General features: G+C 42.8%; 1 protein-coding gene across 2 annotated transcripts in view; it reads right to left on the bottom strand.

Moving 5' to 3' along the window:
• Positions 1-16,591, bottom strand: part of ADAM17 (ADAM metallopeptidase domain 17) — a 37,384-nt gene extending 20,793 nt beyond the window's left edge. Inside the window, exons 1-4 of one of the 2 annotated variants that reach the window (XM_075750650.1) lie at positions 16,369-16,591; positions 4,083-4,215; positions 2,583-2,716; positions 1,544-1,632 (exon numbers count right to left, since the gene is read on the bottom strand). In XM_075750650.1, coding sequence (XP_075606765.1) covers positions 1,544-1,632; positions 2,583-2,716; positions 4,083-4,215; positions 16,369-16,465 — 453 coding nt within the window. In that variant the 5' untranslated portion in view covers positions 16,466-16,591. Of the gene's footprint in view, positions 1-1,543; positions 1,633-2,582; positions 2,717-4,082; positions 4,216-15,663; positions 15,743-16,368 lie in introns of those variants that run through there. The other variant, XM_075750652.1, reaches the window with a different exon arrangement.
• Positions 16,592-17,782: the final 1,191 nt, after the last annotated feature.

Below are 17,782 nucleotides of genomic sequence, written 5' to 3'. Positions count from 1 at the left end.
ATAGCAGAACGCAGTCTTCACGGCAGAAGGCAGGCTCTTCAATGTTCAATAGCTACCCAAGTCACTTAAGCATGAAAATTTCTCCAAAAGCAAAGAAAAAAAGAAAACTGAAATCCCATGGTTTTCCTAATTCCCATAGCAGATGCATACTGACCATCTCTTTTTTTGTTTTTACTAACATATCCCTATTATTATCTGTACACAACACCACCAAATACAACACGGCCAGGATCTGTTCTTTGGGCAAGGCCAAGTAGTACAGACCGCCCATGTCCACACTGCAGAGTGCTTGGGCCTGGGTCTCCTCTGGCCCTTAGGCAGTGGTCTTTCAACTTCAGACAACTGCTACTGAGCACACTGTGCTCTCAATTCATAGCAAAAAGGTCCTGAAACACGAAGGCTGTGCTGGCCCAGCAGCCATCTGTCTACAGTGCGAAACTGAGGGCACACATTTTGCATCCTAAGGCAAGGTACGAGGGCACCAGGCATTTACATGAAGGCTATGAAAGCAAAGGAAGACAAGGGCAGAGTGGCTTTGTCCATGCTGCCTTTTGGAAACGGTCTCACACCATCATCTCATCCAAGGCTGGTTAGGGGCTGAAGTTGCCCTGGGGATGCCAACAGCTAGGCAGTGTGGGCAAGCTGGAGCCTCCACACCGCTGCCTGCCTTTATTTAGTTGTACAGATGCGGCCAGCGAGGCTGCATGGGGAACTGAGACATGCTTATATTGCTCTGGACCACAAACACAAAAAATGCTTTAAATCACAATCAAACAGCTACTATACGTTCTTAATGCAAAACGCAAGTACAGCGGTTTGGGTATTCTAAACACATTTTTATACTTTAACACGTCTGGATTTCTCAGGTTGACCTGTAATTCTGCATATCCTTGAGTCTGGAGACAATTACAATATCCATACAACACTCAGCCATAATTACTATTATTCAGCAATTCTAATAAAGCTTGTGTCTGGGAATATACTGCACTGAACAACTCATTAGGACAGTCTCTAATTATTTATTTGCTGAATATTTTTTCAAATAGTTTAAAATAACACAAGCAATTAAAGTGGTGAAAAAACAGAAACAAGGAAGCAAGGAAAAATATCAGATTTTCAAATAAAGCCTTAAGAGTGGGAAAAATTCCAAGACTTAACGAAGCCAAAATTTTAGAAAGCTCAACAGACCTCAACTCTGAAGGCTGCATAGTTTCTTTTCTTATTCTAGAGGACATGATCACCACTAATTACTGATGTTATCTATTTCTGTTTCTAAAACCCTTTCCTGTTTAAAACATACCTTCTCCCTGATGTATCTAAACCATGCAAATGTCAGAGAATGTCACTCACTAATAAAATTCAACACTTGCAAAAGTCAAATTGGTTTCACATTTCTCTCCCTCCTCCCTACTCACCCCAAACCAAACAGCACCACCAAGACTATTTAGAGCTACAGAGGTGTCAATGTGACTAACTAGAAAGAGAAGCACCCACAGGGAAAAGAGATGATTGTTTGAATATTGCTTTCAACAGTAAAGCATACCTCTATATTGTATTCTTCTCCATCAGTATTGATTCTCACCGTAAAATCTTCATCCCCAATATGGGCCACAACCTTGGAATTATGCTCTCCTTTAACATACAGAAAAATTTAATTCAGCTCTATTTGCATGCACTCCTGCACAGACACTGTTTTGGGGTTTTTTCATTGGCTATAAACTTCAAGTCAAATTATGTTCCTCAGTCTCTGAAGAACACTATACTGTCCAGTTTACAGGGCGGGGGGGGGGGGGGGGGGGGAGAGAAAAGAAAAAGAAAAGAAAAAAGAAAAAAAAGAAAAAAAGAAAAAATGAACCAGCACTCCCCCCAACCATAACTTCCCAGTGGTCATAGTCATCAATACTTAATTTAACTGATAATTTTGCAGAAGGTGTTGAGATGGCTGTGGGGATTAGTAATGGGACACAGAATATTTCTGCCAACAAAAGCAGCTTGCATCTTACCACTATCGGACAGCAGTTTCATGGCATCAGCCTGCATTCCAGTGGAAAAGACTTTCACCACGCCACAAAGGCAACATAAAAACCAAAACAACTTAGCAGAAGCATGAGTGCTGGACTTAAGCAAAATACCTTTCTCTACAGAAAAGTAGTCTGAAAAGCACCATCTTAAAGACTTTTAACGTAACAATCTGGGCAACACTGCATCATCACTACTTGGGCTGCTGTTCTGGGACAAGGAACACTTAAGTCCTATGTTCCAGTTGCAATTAAAGCCACTATTATAATTTTCAAAAAATCACAAGCTGCTGCTTGAGTAAATTATACCTTTGTGTTCTGCCAAACCAAACAGAAGAGTCTTATCTTAGAACCTTGGTACAATAACTCAGAAAAATCCAAACCCACCAAAAAACCCCATAAAAAAAAACAAAACAGAAAACCCGAGGGGCATGAGAATTAAGTTTACTTGTTCATCCTAATCATATCTGATGAAAATGAGGGCAACACACCATTTACTTTGGCCAAGAGACTCGTACAAATCTGTTCTTTCTCAAGCACTGAAACAGTCTAGTCCATACTAACCAACGACATGTCCGGTGAAAAAGTCTTGCCATTGAACACGATAGTCCTTTTCCTTGCCTTCACCATCCACAATTAATGCTTCAAATTTTTCTGAAAAGTGTTCAGCAGTTGCAGTTAAGTATAATTTAAAGTGCCTGTAAAAGAATTTACTTCCATTTATTTTTAAGCAAAGTATACACAGAACAGACATATCCAGTCTACATTTTACTGAGGGTCTCAAAGAAATTTGAAAGCATTAATTCTGATAAGCAGGCTACAAAAACATATACTGTGTAATTGACACTTTAATAATGTTTACAGTTATGAAGAGTATTTAATTTAAAAAAAGAACCACAAAAAACCACACACAAACAGTCACGGTTTGCTCATGATGTACCTTCTCCATACGCAGTCAAGCAAAACCAGTTACAGGTAACTATTTAAAGAAAATCAGACCAAGGAATTTGTTCACCTAATTTAAGTTAAATTATCTTAAAGTTCTTATTTTCTGAAATAATATAGTCAGAAGACTATAAACAGAAATCTGAACTCTGCAGATTTTTATGACAGTGTCACAAAAACTGAAGGCTATCCCAAGAACTAAGTGGAGAACCTTCTCTGGAAGGAGCCACATGGACTCTTGGTTTATGTGGGCTTTGGGTCAAAGATTTTTGTTATCCCCCTCTGCAATTATTCTGTAATTATCATTGGCAGTATTGCAACCTCACCATGAAGTAAGGGTGCATAAGGGAGTGCAAGACAGGGACAGCCAGACATTGGATTCCATTCACCTTTTATACTTGCTACCCCCCTCCAAACATTTAGAGATTTAAAACATATTCACAACTTGCATAACAGTTGTAGATGACAGATGGGGAACATGAGAACACGATAGACACAGATGTCATATGAACAAAATCAACCTACACTTGTTAACACAAAGCGTTATTCTCATCCTGCTCCCCCATTTCAGATTCACAATTTCAGCACTCAGAATCTGTCAGGCACTTTTCTGACACTCAGAATAGCATCCCTACAACCTTCCCCTTTCACCTGTCCTTCTATTTCCTGTCTTGTAAAAAAATAATTATTAAAAGAAGTGGTTTATTGAATGGGAAATCTACACTCAGTAGGAAGATGATTAAACCTCCATTAAAAAAAAACCAACAAAAACTCTTGAGCAACAGATCACGTGCACTCCCCAAACTGAAGGCAAAGATTTTTCAAGAACCAGGGGACAGTCCATAAGTATAACTATGATGCCAAGATGAGATAGAAGTGGGATGCAAAAGAAATCTTAAAATCACTGCCACTTTAGCAAACAGTGCAATATAATGCAACTCAACTTATTCTTCTGTTTCCTCTAAACCTCTCTGAAGCCATATAACCATGCAGATCACTAACTTAGAAGAACTGGCCAGTCATGACAGAAAACAAGATAACTATTTCTGGGTTTGGTATTGTTCATCACATAAATCATCAGCAACGAAACAGTGTAATATTTGCCTTCAGTTTAATTACCTTTGCAGGGCTGAAAAACTTAAGAGCCTCTCTACATGTGTTTCAGGCTGGAGGTCCCTCTTCTTCAGTGAGTGTTGCTGGATGCTAGACTGAGAAAGGATGTCGTAGTCTGAAAGCATGGACTCAACTGTGTCTGGAAGAACCACAAGGAAAGTTTTAGTTTCAAGAGACTCTCTCTTTCACAAATGCACACATAACACAGCAAAACAGAGCCTCCCGTTTCAACAGCAATATCACAGTTTGCTCTAATTTTAGAATAATTATTGCACAGGAAGGTGCAATTACCTTTCTGTAAAGGTGCATTGTGTGTAGGCAAGTAGAAGTTGTAGTGCAAGACAAGGCATGATCTGAGAGGGGTAAAGAATTTAGCTCATTTCTTATCACAATTTTAGAGTGACCAAGCCATCACTTTTACTGCCACAGCTGTGCTGAGCCAATGCCCTCCCTGGCTGCCCCCTGGAAAGTAAACCAGGGAGACTATCCCCACTCCTCTGGAGTGAATCATTCTGCTCCTCACCTGCTGGTCCCCATCCGAGTCTGAGGAAGAAAATAATTTAACCGAGGAAACTTCTACCAAATTCACTGCAGATCAGGACTGCATTTATTACCTTTCTGTCTGAAAGCAGACAGAAAACAGATGGCTGCATAGCTTACTCAATCAGAAATAACTAATGAAGCACCTCATATGAAGCATCTCCAGGTACTCCAGTTTCTCAGTATCTCATCATCATGCAAAACACCTTTGATTTCTCTACTCAGAACATGAAAGCTTGTACAGAGGAGGGAGACCAAGGGCCTGAACCTCTGTGGAAAGCGGCACACAAATTACAAGTTCAGGTCAATATTCTGCAGATGCTTCCACCATTAACAAGTGCACAGTGCCAGCTGCCAACAGTGTTTGACTCTTGCTGATAAAGAGTCCTGCTGCTTTGTAAGGCATCCCGTTGCCAGGAGCACCCCCCCACGTTCCTCCTCTCTGGAGCACCCACCACCCAGCGAGACACCTGACAACCACTTTTGCTCCCACGAGCACTGATTGATTCATTTGCTATTTACAGCCTTAAATAGAGGCCCTTATTCCCACAGTGCCATCTTCCTTCTCTGCCAGAGGTGTTCACCCTTTTCACTGCACCAAATGAGAAGTCCACTGTGTTTTACAAGAGGCAGAAGTGCTCATCCAGTCATTTTTTATTAAAGAAATTCCCCTTTTTTCCTCTATTTCCAGTTGTGCCACAAAACCAGACATGGCAGATACCAAAGTGGGCTTTCATTAACGAAAATGGCCTTCCACTTCTTCACAGCCCCTGATCACTAGCTTACACCACCTAGTGAAGTAATCTTATTTTATTTGACTTTTAAATGAGCAGCATCACTAGGAAGCTGAGTTTTACTGCCTCTTGTGCAACAAGCAAGATTGCCAACTTGAAATCTAGATTGGTATAGCTCCTGAAGCTTGGTTGTTTTGTTGTTTTTTTTTTTAAACTGACACTCAGTACCATCATTTATCCCCAAACACATGCCTCTAAAGACCAAGAAAGCCTTTAAGAACAGGCGTACTGTTTGGTCCAAGGCAAGAACCTCGCTTTTTCTTTTGCGAGAGGGCGGGTGAGAAGAATTAACCACCAATGTATGTGCACACATCTGCTTGCCTGCACTGGAAGCGAGAGAGCTGCAGAAACAAAGATGAGCCCTCTTGGCCCGGCACCAGACCTACTAGCAAAGTGATGGATAGGCAACACAGCTGCCTTCTCCTGCAGCAGAAGCCACCGAGCAGTTCCCAGGCTTCTCCCTCCCCGGCTGTCCCTCCCCTGCTGTTGAGCAACACAGGAAGGGCAGTGCAGTTGTAATTTCCTGATTTCTGTTTACAACCCACAGGTTGAGAGCACCTGCAATCGATTACCATGCGTTTCAGGTTATATGCAAAGCCAAGTTTCTACCACCTTCCTTCGTGTTGTGGGGTTTTTTTCCTCCCTCTTAACATGCCCAGTTGCTGTGTGTCAGGCAGCACCTTCATCGTTAGCTTGCTGCATGTTATCGAGCTGCCTCACTACAGGCATGCAGTGAGCAAATATCTAAAAACCCCTAAAATATCCCTTTCCTTTAAAAAGCCCACTATAAATCATTGCTTATGGTCTGGTATCTGCTGTCATCTGGAAACACCTGGGAGGAGGGTAGGGACAGGGAGAGAAAAATCAATTCCAAAAAAAACCCTCATCAAACTGTCTAGACCTAAAATTCTTGTAATTAAACCTGAGATTCTTTCAACACACTCAGCTAGAGCAGACCCCTCAATTAAAGTGAACATTGATATATGGGATACCAAACGTTGGTTTATGATACAGAGAGAGTGTGTGGTACACTGGCCATGAAGCAAGAGATGTGATACCACCGCTGCGCTGCTCGAGGACTTACCGACTCAGGGACTCGCCAAGCACAAGGTCTGCCTGAGAGGCACAACCCCAGCTGCCAAACACTACTCCTTCTGCCCCTTTCCACCTCTGCCTGCAAAGTACAGCCCAGAACCAGGGGAAGGCCATGCCAAAGAGCAAGATGCATCTGCCACTACGGCTAGACAAAATGTCTCAGCTTCGTCGCAAGAGAACTAAGAAGTCTGCTAAAGAAATTAGAGTTTTTTATTTGGAAGCAAGGAGAACTTCAGAAGTTCTGCTCCACCTCAACACACACAAACACTCTTCTTGAAATGCCTCACAGAGACATAGGAAGGGTAGTAAGAACAAGACCTACAGAGTTGATGAAGATGAGTAAGATGATTCCGTTAAAGTAACAAATGAAACACAGGACACTCCTAGTTCCTGTAACCCTGAAACAAGAATGCACTTGTTCATACTTCCTCTTACCCTTCCTAAATCTGTTTGCTTTTAATTTTACTTGTGACATAAGTAAAGACTTAAGATGTGTTGCTGCTGTTAGACATAAATCTGTGAACCAGTTCAGGTATCAGGCAGATGTGGAAAAATATATTGGTAACACACTCAAACCAACATTTTTCTGTAAAATTTTCATACTGTGAAAAATGAATCCATAGTCATGGCTTATTGAAAATAAAAGATGAAGTGTCATTATTTTAAACAAAATACAGAACTGTACAGAGTCCAATTGTACAGCAGTCTGTGGATGGGAGCCACAGCAAGCACATACTTGACTACTTTTTATTCAAGTTTAATAATCTTTCTGGCATTCCTTCCTCATTATCTTCACTAAGGTCCAAGAGCCATTTCCCTTGGGCTTCAACAGCACCGAACTGACTCAGGTTTTCCCAAACCCCTTTCCTACAGTTCCTTCCCTTTTGGCCCCCCCCTAGATTTCTGCATTCCTCTCTTTTTGGAGAAGGACACCTTGATTTCATCCTGATATCCCACATATTTATTTATGATCACCAGCCTTCACTTACATCGCACCTTCTCCACTGAGGGGGGGGACCTTACCAGAACGTACACATCCCAGGTTTGTAAGAGAAACAGGGAAGGAACATCAGTGACAAAGATGATACCCTAAAGTCCTCAAGAAGAAATCCACAGCAGTGACTTTACCTCTGCCCCCGCCTCTGAACTCCCCAACTGTTTCCTCCTTTTCTTCCACTCATTTCAAGGCTAAAAGCCTACTGCCACTAGACTTTGCAACTTAGAAGACACAGGAAGGTATCTTTTAAGTAATTTATGGGCCAGTATGCATTGCAGCAGGCTACTCCAGCAGCCAAGAGCTCAAGAATGTGCTGGGCAACAGCTTAGCTTACTGAGTTGGAGGCCACTGCATATTTTTTAAACGAGGCGGTTTCTCTTCAAGTGCTCAGCTACCAATTCAAATACCAATGGCATCCTTCTCCAACCAGCTCAGCCTTCATAAGCAGAACAGTAAATTCCCATGATCTCATGCCCAGTCTATTGCCCAGAAAGCAACAAGTAAATGTGGTAAGTCAGCCATTTCATAAGCTTTCTTTTGAACCACATTACTTATAGAAAGGTTAAGCTTATCTAGAAGCATTGTTTTAACCCAGAAGATATAAACACAAGATCCAACAATACTGAAAAATATTACTTTCAGGATTTAAAAATGACCACATGAGGATCAGAGGGGTTTGCAGGCATGACTGCAGCTTTTTCTCCTACCATCCCAAAGGGAATAAAAGCAGAAATAATCTCCAGTCAAAAGGCACTGGGATGGGATGACAAGCCTACAGGAAGCAGCCCTAGAACAAGCACAGCAAACACTCCTGGGGAGGAGTTTGCTGTGACTGTTAAATCATGGGCATCTCCAAGTCTGAAAAAAGGGCTCCAGCCTGTCTTTGTGCAGCACTCATTGACTATCACCTGAGTACTGATCTTGAGCTGATTTCCAATGGATATCAAATGCTTAACAAAAAGCTTGTAAGCAGCTAATAATTTTTCTGATTCAGCTGAGGAGTGAATGGTTGAGGGGCTTCATATTCTTTATTGTTACTTGTTTTATTATTCTTCAAATAATGCTCCTCTTCATACATAAAAATTATGTAATTAAAGTAACCAAATACAGTCATTTCAAATATAATTCACAGCCTCAGTCAGAATTTGGACCAGGAAGCACAGACTGAAGTCTTTCCAACTTTAACCATATGAGCTAAAGCAAGTCTCCATCACCCAACATAAAACAGCTGCCCTCGTGTTTGTGGTAACAGCTGGTTACCGGCTGCAATATAGCGGGATCATTTGACTGGAGCACCATTCCAGGGAGTGCTAATGGAGAAGGCCAATACATTCATACCTCAGTATATGAATTTCTCAACTGGGCACACAAACGTTCTCCACCAGGCAGGTGATGCCATCATACCTAAATGTTTATGGATACCTTCTCTTAACAATTTACATTGCTTTTAGGAGACTGTTGATGAAGAGGACACATTGAGAAGATCCATCTGTGGGAAAGCTGTTCCATAACAGCTCATTACACGTGCTGTTACATCTTTCTCCAGTACATCTGGTACAGAGCCATTGCCAAAGACAGAAAACAAAGTGAATTGAAATGTCCCATGCAAAACAGCCCATGCTTTTAACAGTTTAGATAAATCATGTTTACCTATTTCCGCCAAAGAGTGACTGCTGTTTTGCTCGTCAAGTACACGTAGACAGAAGAACTTGCGCGAGAAACTGGTTCAAAACAAAAACCGAATGTATGTCAGCCTGCTTATAAACTGTAACAGGATAAAGGTTTACACCCTGTTAAAGCACATTTCTAGACAAACCTGTTAGTAAGAATGGCCAGCGACATCAGCATTGCTGAATGTTTTAAAAGGCATGTTTTTGACTCGATCTCAACTGCACCAAACTTGCTAAACCACGTGAGAAAACAAGGTGCCTGAACCCAGTTAGTCACCAGCACAGCACAAAGCCTCAGGGTACAGTTACACAGACTTCGCGCTGGGAGGTAAGGTAGGCTGCCGATTTACTGTCTACCAGCTACTCCATGGTATACTTTTCCTGCAGTTACACAGGGTAAACTACTCCGTACTTACCACATGTGGAGAAGTGCCCAGTCATAGATACCGTGAAAAATTAACAACCTACAAAACACTCTTTAGCTCATCTCAGGAAAAACCTGTTCATATAGCTGCACCCTTATACTACTCCAAAGTTTCTTCCCTACAGTAAAATAGACATCTGTTTCTGGACAGTGTGAATATTTCCTTAAGGGTGCAAATTCTGTTTAACAGAAGCCATACAGATAATTAAACTGCTATTTCTGGTGGTTTTGAATACCCCCAATGGCTCCTACATGTTACCTCATACACTTTTCAACCTTGCAAATTTTCTCCTTCACTAAACACAACTTAAATAGGGACCAGTGAGCAAAAACATTTATTCTGTTGGACCTATGTTATTCAACAGCTCAGTCTGTTCTATTAGTGAAAGCAGAAAACACTTTTTGAAAAAAAGAATGCAATATCCTGCTCAAATATTGACTTTATAAAAAATAAGGAAGCCCCCTGAATTAACATTCTCATACTCAAAGTGAAACAAGGGCAATACAGCTGTCTCATCTTAAACCAGAATAGCATCATATGAGTCAATGCTCAAAAAAACCCCTCAAAACAACAAAAAAAACCCAACCTAAAAAACCCAAAATCACATGCTTTCATATATCCTGCAGACAAGAACAGCCAAGTCACAGGATGTAGTCTTCTCTGGAAACAGATCATTTGTCTGGCTCTCCAAAAACTGTCAGCCTCACTACTGCGCTTAGATACCACAAAATCCTGCTGTGTCACAAAATAAGTTTGAGTGGACCGATTCTAGGTAGAGACTAATTACTGCCAGGGCTACACTTCTGAGATCAACCCCTCCCACCCCCATCTGACAGCATCTCTTCTCCTCATGGATATGACTTTGGACTCGCTCAGACATGACTGTCCAAAATTCAAGGCACGTCACAGGTAGAATTCTACGATTTCAGTAACCATCTGAAAAGATGAGAAAGGAAACCAAGGAATGCAAGGGATACCATGTTCTTGTTCAACACCTCAGTAATTACAGATCAGCAGCATCGAGTGGGTGGCAACTATAGGTGCCTCCCTCAATAACACAGCCCCTTTCCCTTCCCACTCCCTAGTCCACGTCCCATGTAGGTTAAAAATGCCAATATCAAGGAGGAAAAAAAAAAGTACAAATAATGCATATTAAGAGCAGCACAGGAAGACAAGGATGGATATTGTGAAGAGATGCAGGGCACAAGTGACAAATATGGGCTAAAAAGCATGCAAGTTGCAGGCTGGAAAGCAGTACAGTCACACACATCTGCAAAAATAAAAAAGACATCTGGAAGACCATCAGAACCATTGAGAGGGTTGCAGGATAGCCCCAAAACAAACAAGTTGGAGGGTGGCATATGAAATCTGTAGAACAGGACAGCAGGATGGACTGCTTTTTGTTAAAGAAACCTGGCTCTTGGTTAACCTTTTATTACACACAGCAAAGGATTTCCCTCGGTCAGTCTGGGAAACAGGCAAACTCGGACTCCTGCAGTTTATAAAAAAAGCTGGGGGGGGGGGGGGGAAATCAACCTGTTTACAATACAAGTTAAATATAAACTTCTATCTCAAAGATAAATCTCTACTGACTACTAAAGGCATAATTAAATCCTGGTGTAACGTTAGAGTGCAATCAGGAGAACCCTGCGCTTAAGAGCTGGCTGGCTGCACTTCCTTGCTTGGCCCTTCCAGCCGCAGAGCAGAAAACTGTGCTGGGGCTTTTGCACACACGCAAAAAAATTCCAGAGTAGCAGAAACTTGAAACTGAGATGAGTCACTGCTGCTATCAGCAAAGTTATCATTTTTTAGGGTGGGGGGGAAAGGAAAATAAAACCACCCCAGATCTTAAATGCAAACAAAAATTTTACTTTTTGGCTGCTTAGAGGTCAGACCAAATTGGCACTACTGAAAACCAAACTCACACTGAGCACTTGATTATGTTCCCATTACAAAAATCTTGCAACAGTTAAGGGTAATTCTTAATAATTAGAATTTAATCTAGTGTTGACATTCTTCACTTTGTTGACTTTAAGTACTTCTCTCAGGAATTACACTTTTATCACATTTTCTTTTTTTTTCCAGTTAGAAATGGAAACATTGAGTGATTCACAAGAAAAAAGAAAACAAACCCAAGAAAAGTACTTTAAAACCTTGATATTAAGTACCTCCACAGAACAGACTGCCAATCCACAACGCAAAAATCGCACTGATAACTTGCATTCAATAAGGCCACATCTACATGAAGCATTTGCTGCTTATACAGAGACAAAGTGTACAAAGGACTGTATGGTTATTACTTAGCCTGTTATACACCACGGAAACACTACATCTACAAATTCCTGCAACGATTTTTAAATAATCCCACAGCATCCCAGGCTGGTATAACACACTGCAACATGCTGCTATTAGGCTGTGTGTTCTTGGATTCTCCTCCATGTAGTGCATGGTGAAATACACACCCAACCTTCAGCTTCCGGAGTCAAACTGCAAAACCAGCTCAATCCAAAAGAGTCACCAAAGGAGACGAAAATGGGGTAAGAAACAGTAACAAAAATGGTAGATTACAGTAGGGAAATTAATCATCTGGCCCTTACCTAGGTCTTGTCTTAGTCTCCAACAGATGCTTCAGTCCAGAAGGAAGAATTTTAATCTTGCATAAGGATTTTGCCACTAATTATCTCACTGTGCACTCTTGACACTGAGCTGAACTTCCAACCCCTTAACTCTTTGGCAGCCAGTTACACTCCTGGCCTTATGGACTTCCTGCACTTTGGCACACCAAGTGTGAAGGAGCATTCAAAACTGGCTGCGAATGCTGTTATGCTGCCCTCTGTATCACACAGCTCCCCCAGTTTATTCATCAACACCATTATTTGCTTTTTTCACTCAACAACTTGTAAATTCTAGTCTTTTGATGTGCATTACGTAGATTTATACTGAACCATTTATAATGGGTCATTTCTTTAGTTCATGCAGTTTGTTTTGAGTTCTGTGTGGTATTTGAGCAGTGTGAAGAAAAAAACAATTCAAGGCCGGGTTACCTGCCTCAGATTTTATTAATGCAATATAGCAGGTAGAAGACGACCACCAGTGCGTGATTCACAGAACAGCATCTGCCCAGGATAGTGACAGCTATCTTATTTCTTTCAGTTCCCTGCCTAGCTTGTGATAAGAAGATCTCATTCAGAACAGAAAACAGTAGAGTAAGACACATTTTACATACAGACTCTATTCCAGGCAATCCTGGATACATGCAGCTCAGTGGTAGCGCACTACTAATACCACTGTGTTGTAAACCAGATTCAAGCAGTTCTTTAGATATATTCAGTGATATATTCAACAGCATGGAAGCTGAGTATTTGCACTGCTATTTGTTTTAAGTACATTAAGCCCTGTTATCATTCAGATACGTCTGAGCTCCAAGACAAACAGCATTAATATTTAATAGTCATAAAAGGTTATCTTCAGAGATAAATGACAACGGAGAGAAAAGTTTCAAAAGAGTTGACATTAATTTTTCAGAGACATTATTATAACAACAGTCATTGCATTGACTAGTAGTCACACTTCTCCCAGAAATTAATCCCTGCTGTCAATGTCATTAAAAACAACATCACTTCCAGATCATCTAAAGGCAACAAACTGAGGTGGATACCATCCCACCTTCATCCCTCACCTTAAGCACAAGCCCCACCACCCCCCCAGCACACAGGGCAGGTACTTGGACAGTCACGCTGTGAGCTAGTCCAGAGAGCGGACTCCACAAACACAAAACACCCAAATGCAGACACCCTACCCCTTACCAAAAAAAAAAAGTGATTAGCTTCCAAGCAGCTTAGCTCTGTGAATGTGCTCACAGGAATGGGGAAGGGATCAGAAAGCTGAGGCCAGGATTATGGCAGTCCCAATTTAGATCAGTTTAGACTGCAGGAGCACCACACCCTAAGATTACTTCAGCTGAAAAATGCTGGGAAATGACCCATGTCTTTTTATCTACTTACTCTTTGTCAAATGCTATTTTTCGCTATATAACCATTTTTTTCCTTCCTGAAAAAGTGAACTTTTAGAGAAACAAGCAAGAAAGTTCTTAATAGAAGTCACAAAATGGCAATCCTTGAAACTTCCTTAAAGATACTGCTCATTAGAAATCTGATTTCGGTTCACAAAACTCAAGCTCTGTGGTTAAACAGAGCTCCCAAAATAGCAAAGTTGAAGTTATTAGAAGGAAAAGATACTTCAGAAAACCAAGCTGTGTGTAAGATGAGGACAACAGAACTCCAGCGAAAGAAGAACATAAACTTACAGTGAAGCAGTCAAAAATATTTTGAAGAGCAGCTTGTAAAAAACATAAAGCTAATACCTGAAATAGCTTTTATTATATCAAAAGAAACCAGCTGGAAAATAATCAAAGGGGCTTGTAAAACAAGTAAGCTACAAAGATGACCCCAAGAATGGATGCTAAAGGCCAGTACCTAAGAGAATAACTGACCTTAGCATTCAATGCAGAGGAGACTAAAAATATCCCCAAAAGCTTGTCCCAATAGGATGACGCAAAAGACCAGCCTCCAAGACTCAAAAAATGGGGCTTTAGAACAATCCAAGAAAATGAGCAATAAGTCAACAGGACATTAACGTGTTAACCCAAGAGTTATAAAGCACTGAAAAAATTAAACTGGTCAACTACTAATTGTGGTATGCAAGTATGGTGCCACTGCTCCTGCTGCAGGCGGCCTGAAAGGTGGTAAATGCAGCACCAATTTCCACTCCAGGTATCATCCAGGGGCCTAATCAACAAATACACTCTATGTCCCTACCCAACAAACAGGTAATAATAACAACAAAGCCTGAATTACTACACCTGTGACTAAATAAGATACAAAGGAAGCAGTGCCTCATATACTAGCATTCTGAAAGAATGAAGTATGTGAATAAACATAACATAGTTAATGGAGCACACCTGGATTTTTCAAGCTCCCCTCGCAAAATGCTTTTCTATATTTGGTTTACTGAATGACAGAAGAAAATGTTTGATGAAATTCAGTGTAAAATAACACATGAGGAAAAGAAATTCTTGCTATATCTACACGAAGTATTTCAGCATAGTTATTACCACTCAAAAATACTAAAAAAAAAAAAGATATCTTGGAGTGACTAACAGCAAAAAAGGCCAAAAAACTACTCAGAAAGAAAACAAACCCAAAAGCATTCATGACTATAAATCTTTGGTACCTTTGTATCACAGATACTGCCTTGCAGTCCTGGTGTCATACACCTCAAATAAAAATCCAATAGAAATAGACCAATAAAGTCATGATTTTTTTTTTCCATACTAAGAATTATTATGTAGACTAAGATTTTCCCACTCAAAAAAAGCGATTACAAAGGAGACAAAATGAATAATTCTTCCATATTCACCATTTCTGACAACAGAAATAGTAAAAATTTAGAAACAGAAAAAAGGAGTTTTTCCTCCATGCAGTATTTCATAAAATTGAAGGGCTCATAGTCCAGGCATGGTGGTACGGAGGCCGAGAATACAAAAGGTATCCGATAAAGATTACACAAATTCATAGCAGATAGGTCCTTTAGAAGGCATAAAAATCTGACTGCCCAAGATGCAACCTCTGTCTGAGGAGCTCCCTGACCTGCCTGACATTGAAAAGACATGCTGTGTTTGTTCTGTTTCTGTTACGCTTCCTGGAGCACCCACCACTGAACCCTATCCTTCCCAGCTTACTACTCTCACTATTTGCTGAGGTCTGCACAGAACCACAAGTTCACCTCAGGTGTGGGAGAGGGAGGCAGAGGCGCAGCCTGGACACAGCGCAGCCTGGACACCAGTTGGGAAATCTGCCAAGAGATGTAAGCAGAGAAAGGGGACTTCAAGCAGTTACCACTGGCCACACCAACTGGAGACAGAACATCTGACTGGGTTAAGAAGAGATGATCATTGCCTCTCACAAGAGCTCATCTGCCATTTCAGTGATGAGCTTTTGCTTATCAAACAGAAGTTTGCAACTTCTTTGCTCTGAAGTAAAAGTTTAGATGCAAAACTAAGTTTACGTAAGTTAAATAACACAACAGTCCTCCTCCATGTTAAGCTTTCTAGAAGTCACATTCAGCTCCAATAGCTTCAGGCTCTCTGCAACGGTGACTCTCCAACCAGAACTATGAAGGGAAGCCATTTATATGATTATCCTGCCGTAACACAATGCAAACTCCTGTGAGGAAAACACTTTAGCAGACCTTCAGTGTGAAGATAGAGTGGTCTCATCACCCCCCGTAGAGAGCAATGATCCCCAAACACAGCCCATCAGTGATGCCTTCAGCTAAAGAGGGGACCACCGCCACACCTGGAGGGACGGGGCCTAGACGGCGTCCAGGGATGCCCGCGCCCCGGGTCTCCCCAGCACACACCCACCCACCCGGGGGTAGGCAGGGGAGCAGGCCACGGCCTTGCCCACCACCACGGGCCTTCAAGGCGGGTGCTCAGCTAGGCCACAGGGTCCCTAGCTCCTTCCCGTGTCTCACACCGCTTCCTGCCCCACACCGCTCCCTCCATTCCCCCCTCTACCCCCAGGCGGAGGAGGGTGTGTCTCCCCACGGGGGTGCTCTCTCCCCAGCCTCCCGCCCCTCGGCAGTGCTCTCTCCCCACCCCACAGCCCACCGCTACCCCCCAGCGGAGGTGAGCGTGCCCCTGTCCCCCCAGCAGTGGTCTCTCCCTCACACCCCCTCCCGCGGCTGTCGTGATCTCGCCCTGCCCCTTACCGTAGCGCTGCTGGCGCGGCCGGCGACCCAACGCCTCCAGCCCGCCCGGCTCCCACAGCAACAGCAGGGCAGGGACCAAGCACAGTCGGAACCTCATGGTCCGGGCGCGGCTCTCTCCTGCTCCGTCCACCCGCTCGTTCGCATCCGGTCGGGGAAACTTCGCCCCTCACGCAGTGCTGGACCCGCCGCCCTCCTGGGCCCGCACCCGGAAGCGCGGCGGCTGCCCGCGGAGCATTGTGGGTGCGGGCGGGGCCGCCATCTTAGGCAGCGGGGGCGGGCGCTGAGGGGAGGCGAGTGCTGGCCGGGGGCCCGGTTCCTGTGGGGCGGTTGCGGGGGTAGCCCGGCCCCGGGGCGACCTGGGAGCCGTCGTCACCACTGCTGTCCCGAGCAGTGAGTGCGCTGTGAGGGCATGAGGCGCTGAGCGCAGCGTTCCTCCCCCTAAGGGCTCTCGCGCTCTCGGGGCATCCTCGCCACCTTACCGGTCCCCGGAGGGAACACAGACCTTCCTCTGCCCCCTGGAAAGGGATGGAGCTCCGTGTTTCTGCAGCCCCTCTTGGGTGAGCAGGTCCGCCCGGGGGGGCTCCATGCGATGTCTCCTACAGCTGTGTTTGCAACTCGCAGAAGATAAGTTTCCTCTTGGTCCATGCAAGTGACTTTACTAGATGGCTTTACTAGATGAGTTTACTACGGTTTGTGTAGTTTTCTTAGCACAGCTGAGGACTGTGGCACTCGGTACAAGTATTGAGTGGTGGGTCCATGAGTCAAGTGTTTCCAAAAAGCACACCTTACTGTGATAAAAACATAGGACAGCACACAACTCATACATCCCAAGTGGGTTACAGTTTGCTGTAGTGCGCCTGTTTTATGTTTTCTGGAGTTAGCTTGATCTCACCTATTTGCAGATGCCTCTAGCAAAGATGATTGCAAGTGATGTGCTCTGCAAAAATGGAAACAAACCCTCACCATCACCCGTCCTGCTTTTTGCCACATTGCTCATTAGTTAACCTGAAATATTTAAATGGTTATGAATAAAATCATTACTTACTCCATTTTTCCTAGGAACTTAAGGACAGACATATTGTTTAAACCAAGAGTGTATGTCTCCCAGTTTCTTGTCTCCAAAGATGAGAATTATAAGAGGCCAAACTGCTGGTGAAGCTTCCAGTGGGTCTGTTCTGAATTTCCAACAATTTGCATCTACTGACTCCCTAAATCAGCGGTCATGTCCTCTTCCTTAGTAGGTCTCAATGTAGCTCCTCCAGGCATTTGTCCAGTTGACCCTCCAGTGCTTGTAAACTTGTAGCATCCATAATATCCTGTGTCAGTCAGTTCCGCAGTGTAATTGTATGTATGAAGAACAATTTTATCTGCTTTCAACCTGACACTTCATGACACCATTTGATGACCCCCACTT

Source organism: Balearica regulorum, chromosome 3 (genome assembly GCF_011004875.1).
Source record: "Balearica regulorum gibbericeps isolate bBalReg1 chromosome 3, bBalReg1.pri, whole genome shotgun sequence".
In the NCBI taxonomy this organism is placed as follows: Eukaryota; Metazoa; Chordata; class Aves; order Gruiformes; family Gruidae; genus Balearica; species Balearica regulorum.
Note: the sequence above shows the minus strand (reverse complement) of the source record. Positions and strands in the feature narration are given on the sequence as shown.